Genomic DNA, 6,939 nt, shown 5'->3' with positions numbered 1-6,939 from the left:
TACACAGCTCTAACCCCTTCAGGCCCTACCATGTGCTCCTTGCACTTTTCCACTTTGAAAGTGAGCAATGCCCATCCAGTTTCAGACACCATCCTCAGCTTAGCCCCACCACACCTCCCAGTAAATATCTGTTGGATCTTTTGGCTGTGTTCAAGTCTATCAGTTGGTAAATAAAACTGGTCCTTCACCAGAGTTTGAGAAGCATTGCTGAAGGAATCAGCAGAGGGAGAGATGAGTGTTAGAAGGCTTCATGGAAGAGATAGTTCTTAGGCCAGGCCCTGGAGGGCAATCACGGTCGAAGTGAATGTTGAAGTTCCCCAGCACTCTGCCCTTGGCCTCCACCTCACTTTCTTTGTGGAGCTCATCCATTCCCATGCCCTCAAACATCACTTTCAAGGCAAGCATTTCTCCATATCTGAGTTTTCAGCTCAGGAATCTCTTTTAACATGAAACTTGTAGAGACACTTGCATAGGTATAACAAATTCAGCATGAATCAAACAAGTGCATGACTTTCTCCCCACATTTTGTCAATGAATCTTACAAGTTTTGTTGCATTTTTATTTTCGTTCAGTTCCAAATATTTTGTAACTTCTAATTTTTTCTCTGACTCATATATTATTTAGAAATATGCTGTTTAATTTCCATATATTTTGGAATTTAAAAAATATCTTTACATTATTGATTTCTAGTTAATTCTATATGCATACTTTATATAGTTACATTCTTCTGAAATATAGTGAGACTATGACCCAAAATATAGTGTTTTTTGGTGAATGTTCTATGTCCACTTGAAAAGAATGTGTATTCTGCTGTAGTTTAGGGTTCTATAATATCTGTTAGGTAAAGCAGGTTGGAAGGGTTATTCAAATCTTTTATATATTATTTTCTGTTTACTTGTTCTATCAATTACTTAGAGACAAATGCTGAAATCTCAAACTCTAATTATGGATTTGCCTATTTTTCCAGTTTCACCTTATCTATCAATTTTTGTTTCATGTATTTGAAGCTCTGTATTTGAAATGCTATCCATAGCATAAATTCACAAATATAAATGAGTCTGTAATGCTCAACTCTATTTTGTTCCATTTATCTATCTATATATCCATGTGCCAGAATCAGATTGTTTTCATTACTGTGACTTTAGATAATACTTTGACTATTGCTAAGGCAAGCCTTTTCCCTTTCCTCCAGTTAATTTTTCTTTCTCAAAAATATCTTGGTTCTTTTCATACATCTACTGTTCATTTAGAATGTAAGCATCATCTGGTCACATTCTTGTTAAGTTTAATCTTAAGTATTTCATATATTTTATAAAATATACATTTTATATATGCCTGTTGCACAGAGATATTTTTCCTGTTGAAGATACAGGACAGGGGCTGGCAAACGTTTTCTTTAAAGGGCCAGGTGGTAAAAATTGTAGGCTTTATAAGACATGTGATGTCTGCTGATACTATTCATTCAGCCATTGCCATAATACAAAAGCAGCCATAGACAATATGTAAACAAATGGGCATAAAGCTTTATTTACAAAAAAAGGAAAGAAGTCAGATACGGCCTGTGGGCCACAGTTTGCTAGTTGTAGATGAAGAGACAGACTAATAGATGTAGAGAAAGATTAATTTTTACATAGTCATCTTGTATCTTAACTTCATAAGTTTGCTAATACTATTTTTGAGTTGAGTCTCTTATCTCTATGTGAACAACATACAAACAAAAGATCATTTTGTTCTAGTTTTCCAATATTTACAGCAATTATTCCACTTTTGCAGTCTTACTGCATCGGCTAGATAACTCTGGAGCAATACTCAGCTACTGTGCTAACAGGAGGTATTGTTTTGTTAATAGGGGGGCTCTATTTTTTCACCTACAAATTTGATGTTGCTGTTGGTTTCTAAAAATTGTTCTTTATCACGTTCAAATATCAAATACGATGCTTGTATTCAATCTTTTAAGATCCCTTCTGATTCAAATTGTTTAATTATGAAGTAATTACCAGTTTTTGATTGTGGCTGTAGACAAATGAGTGTTCCAGTGAGCAATTCATCACCCCCATTGAATACCGATGACTTGTTTTTACTTAATAGAGACCTTCTGAATCTTTTTGTTCAATTACATGAACCTCAAGACAACATAGAAGAAAATGAATTCTTTCCAGGAATTAGAAAAAAATTAAGTAGGAAATAAAAGTTTTTTGCTTTAGACTTTTTAAAGGTGTTTTCCTTTGAGGTTTTTCAATAAAAATAAATCACTAAAATAACTTTTGAGAGCTAAAGGTAAACTTAGCTGAAAATTCAATAACGTTCTAAGGAGATTGGGGGTAAAAGGTCCAAAGGAAGATAAATTACTAACTCTAATATGGAAGAAAAAAATCTATGATGTTTATTTCTGAAAAGCTTTGGTCTAACATGTAAGCCTCAAGAACACACAACTTTAAAAATACGTATTTAAAGTTGAAAGTTAATAAATGTATATATGCTTATATTTAAATATTTTAAAACTTCCTTTAAATTAGCATTCATATACTCACAAAGGTGTCAATGAGAGTTTCATATTCATATTGCAGGTAGAAATTGATTCATTACTGATATAAAATTATTTCAATAAGGCAAAAGTTTTCACTTTGGCATTCACCTTCCAAGAATGAAGGGAAAACAAATGCAATTAGTATTTCCATATTCACTCCTTTAATTTCCTTGGAAAACTAAAAAGTAGTCCAGCTGTAAAAATACGAGGCATACATTAAAGGAGAGACATGTTTAACATTAAGCATTGTGGAATTTTTCTTTACAAGACTATTTCAAGGCCCAGATAAAAATACTTCAGGCAATACATAGTAAATATTTTATTTTAATAATAGCATAGAATTCTTCTGAAGAAAATTGTTATACATTATAGTTATTATTTTACAGTAACAGAGAGAAAATAAAATTAGAGATACAAATATTAAGGGTCAATTATCAAAATGAAATTAACACAGACTATTATTCATATGAACAATGTAAACAGAATCATCTATTTGATTTAACATCAAATATATTTTTGGCATATAATTATATTTAAAATGAGAATTATCAATTATTCAATCAATTCAAATATACTCATTCAGCCAAAATAAGAAAGTACGCCTCTTAGAAATTCAAGATTTATAGATTGACATTAAACATTTTCTCAATAAATAGAATATTCTGATCTCCACTGAGTTAAACTGTAAAAACACTCATATCTGTTGTTTTATAGCTTATAATTAGGTATAACTGGTCACCAAAACTCCTTGCCCAAAATATCACTATTAATTGTACAAGGCAAAGTCCTATAATAAAATTAATGTAATAATGGCCCCATCTTTTCAAAAACAGAATATACAAGTTTCCATTTTCATGACTATGAATCTGGTTTTCCAAACTCTGGTTCCCAAATCCAGTTTCTAAATGTTTCAACAGAGGTGAGAAAGTAATGGAAATAAATGATTTAATGGAACTCTGGAAAAAGAACTATCATAGATCTTAGTTTGAAAAATACATCAAACATAAGAGATACCATGAATGACTCAGAATTATATAATAATGCCTATATCAAACTTTATGAGTTAGCTAAAGGGCAAAGAGTAAGAGGCAAGTTAAATGTAATACTTGCTTTTAACAAAGCAGACTAAGTAATATGTTAAGGTTTAGGGTGGGATAGGAAAGAACTCAGGCCTGGCAAAAATCTCCTCTTGGACTTTCTATATAAACATCTATTTTAGTTTTGGACTGTTCACCAAGAGGAGCTCTCCCCATCCGTGAAATCCTTCCCAGACCAACAGGTCCTTGTCTAGCTGCTGTAGGAAGGCAGCAGTGTGAAAATGTAGGAAATAGAAGCCAATTTGTGTCCAAAGTTAGTCCACCCTAACTGAACTCTTTTTAAACTAGGTTATTCAAATGCTAGTTAGGTACAGGCTCTAGCTAAAGAACATGAATAGATATCTGTCTTAAAAATGCCTGGAAGAGGTCATGATGTGATCCTGTAGTTTATTGGCCTTATGTTCTCCCAGAATAAGAGCTTATAAAGTCCTGGAAATCCTCAACTCTCTCCAGCCACCCTTCCAAATAAAATCTTAATGAATATAGTTTAAATCCTTTATTGGGCTCTGTAATCCCTTCAACCAAATAGCCAAGCTGCAACTGTTTTATGTAACATCTGTTTCACTGGAAAATGTGGGAAGGTATTTTGATATTGTCTAGCAAGATCAATGAGTAAACACTGTTCACCCCAAGCCAAATGATGCTGCCGTTCAGGGAGCTTTTAGAAAGAAAATAAATCGATAAACCAAGAAAGCAGACTGTATGCATAGCAAAGCCCTTCAGCACAGTGCGAACGTGTTCTTTAGGAGGAGGCTCAAAGCCACTTGGTAATTTCAAGTGAGAGGCAACAGAAGTCTTTCTTAATCCAAAGTCAGAAGTTTCCGAAGAACTTTAAGCACAATATCGTAACAAAAGTGATACTGCTCCTATATACATATATATAAAAAACAACAGAATGTTAAGTAATTGAATATCTGAACCCACTTTCAGAAAACACATTTGTAATTTTCAGTCACACTGGAAAGTTCCTAAAAAGAGCAAACATTGAACTATAAACACTTAAGAACTTTATGTGAATACATTTTTAAAACTATGAGGAAGATAAATGATCAAAATATAGTCCTTGGCCTAGAACTAGTTACCTTAAGGCTTAACATAACTGTTTTTTTTTTTATTATCATTATCCATACTCTATTAATCTACTCTCCCAATGACTACTAACTAATCTGTGACATAAATAATGTCTTTTTGTGACATCTCAATAACTTTGACAGGTTAGTGGCAAGTAAATATCTCAAACTGCTATGCAGAAATGTTTTAAAAATAACTTTAGATGTTACTTACATAGTACGGCATTATGGACAAGGCATGTGTTTGGACATGAGGAGACCTCAACTTCAGGCTTGGCTCCTCCCCTTCTATCTGAGTGACCCCGTGAAGCAGGCTTTACTGCTCTGAATTTAAAGTACTTGGTCAGGAATACCAGAGCACCAGAGCAAAACTAATGTCTAACTCAAACAGTAGGAATTCAATGAGATTATGTCAGTAAAAGAACTTTATAAGTGGTAAAGTGTTAGACAATGTTAATCTTTATATTCATTAATCTTATTATTATGTATGTGGTGAAAGCTTACCTTTGTTTGAATCATACCAGAACGTTGTTCTCTCATTTGGGCCACTATATCCATGATGTTGAACTGTAATAAGATGACAGTAATTTTGTATGATCCACGTAGGGCGAAAAACACAAATTCACAGATTGCAACAAAGAGTAAAAGAGATGTCAAGATTTAACCAGAAAGATTTCGTTTTCACTCACAAGAAAATGTACTATTTTTGACTTACCCAATGGATAAGGAAGACTTATTTTAATAGGTTTTCAGGAGAAAGCAGGAAGCAATCATTCATAATAAGAAATGCTCTCCAAAATAAGTAATAAATTTGTCCTTGTGTGTCCCCGTTTGTTATCCAGAGGCAGAACTTAAAGCAGCACTGTAATTCTGGAAAGGAACAGAAGACTTTCTCTGGCCCCAACAATAGCATATCTGTTTCTTATATGAAGATCTCTGTCAACTCACACGGAGACCTGGAGCAACAGTCGACCCAACACTAGATTCTAGACTGCGTGTGGACACCAGTACAGCTGGATGTGGTCATTGAGTTGGTGCAGGCCTACAAAGGTCTGTTGCTGGTCCACAATAAGTCGAGAAACTGGGAGTAAGTGCCCAGAAACTCTTATGGCAATTTGACACTGGCACGGCACTGAGAAGTGTGCTCAGCTGAACAGGATATAGACCCGCTCAGGTGTTGCTGAACTTGCCTGGAGAGTCACATATGGTACAAGCTGAGTATTAGTCGTTTCAGCAAGACATTGTGGACACATGTAAGTTTTGTCAACTGTAACCCCAAAGCATATAAAAATAGAAAACAATAAGCATTCCTTTATTTTCATAGCTTGTCATCTTTATAATTAAAAATTTTAATTAACCCTTTTTAAAAAACTTTTTGTTTTTTAGAGACAGGGTCTTGCTCTGTAGTCTCGGCTGATGGAGTGCAGCGGTGTCGTCATATCTCACTGCAATCTCAAACTACAATCCTCCCTCCTCAACCTCCTGAGTAGCAAGAACTATAGGTGCGTGCCACCATGCCCAGCTAACTTTTTTATTTTTATTTTTGTAGAGATTGGGGTCTCACTATGTTGCCCAGGCTGGTTTCAGACTCCTGGCCTAAAGTGATCCTCAGCCTTGGCCTCCTAAGGTGCTGGGATTATAGGCGTGAGCCACCATGTCTGCCTTTTATTTTATAATATAGACATACAGGAAGTTGTACAGGGTGGCCCTGTGTATCTTTCACGCAGTTTCCCAGATGCTATCATCTTGTTTAACCAGATATAATATTAAAACCAGGAAAGAAACTGACATTGGGACAATCCACAAAGCTTAATTCAGATTTCACCAGTTTTACATGCAACTGTTAGTGAGCATGTGAACGTCAGTATGTGTGCATGTGTGCACACACAGCTCCATGCAATTGTATATGTGAAGATTCATGAAACTCTAACCAAAGTCCAGATACAGAGCTGTTCCACCACAAGTCTTCCTCCTGCTATCCCTATAGAGTCACACTCAACCACCTCAGTCTCTAACCCTTGGCAAACAGTAATCTGTTTTCCTTCTCTATGCTTTTGCTATTTCAAGAAGAAATAGCAAAATTCATTATATGAATAAAATCACACAATATCTAACCTTTTGTGATTTACCTTTTTCCCACCCAGAATAACTTGGAGATCCATCCAAGTTGTTGGTGTAACAATAGTTTTCTTCTTTTTATTGCTAAATAATATTCCATGATGTGGATGTGTGCCACTTTAACCAT

At 34.7% G+C, this 6,939-nt stretch overlaps 1 protein-coding gene across 1 annotated transcript in view; it reads right to left on the bottom strand.

Moving 5' to 3' along the window:
• Positions 1–2,831: 2,831 nt before the first annotated feature.
• PTPN20 (protein tyrosine phosphatase non-receptor type 20) overlaps positions 2,832–6,939 on the bottom strand; it is a 62,564-nt gene continuing 58,456 nt past the window's right edge. The window contains exons 8-9 of the mRNA XM_015146968.3: positions 5,199–5,261; positions 2,832–4,490 (exon numbers count right to left, since the gene is read on the bottom strand). Coding sequence (XP_015002454.1) covers positions 4,425–4,490; positions 5,199–5,261 — 129 coding nt within the window. The 3' untranslated portion in view covers positions 2,832–4,424. The remainder of the gene's footprint in view (positions 4,491–5,198; positions 5,262–6,939) is intronic.

This window comes from Macaca mulatta, chromosome 9 (assembly GCF_049350105.2).
Source record: "Macaca mulatta isolate MMU2019108-1 chromosome 9, T2T-MMU8v2.0, whole genome shotgun sequence".
Taxonomy (NCBI): Eukaryota; Metazoa; Chordata; class Mammalia; order Primates; family Cercopithecidae; genus Macaca; species Macaca mulatta.
This window is presented reverse-complemented; position numbering and strand designations above follow the sequence as displayed.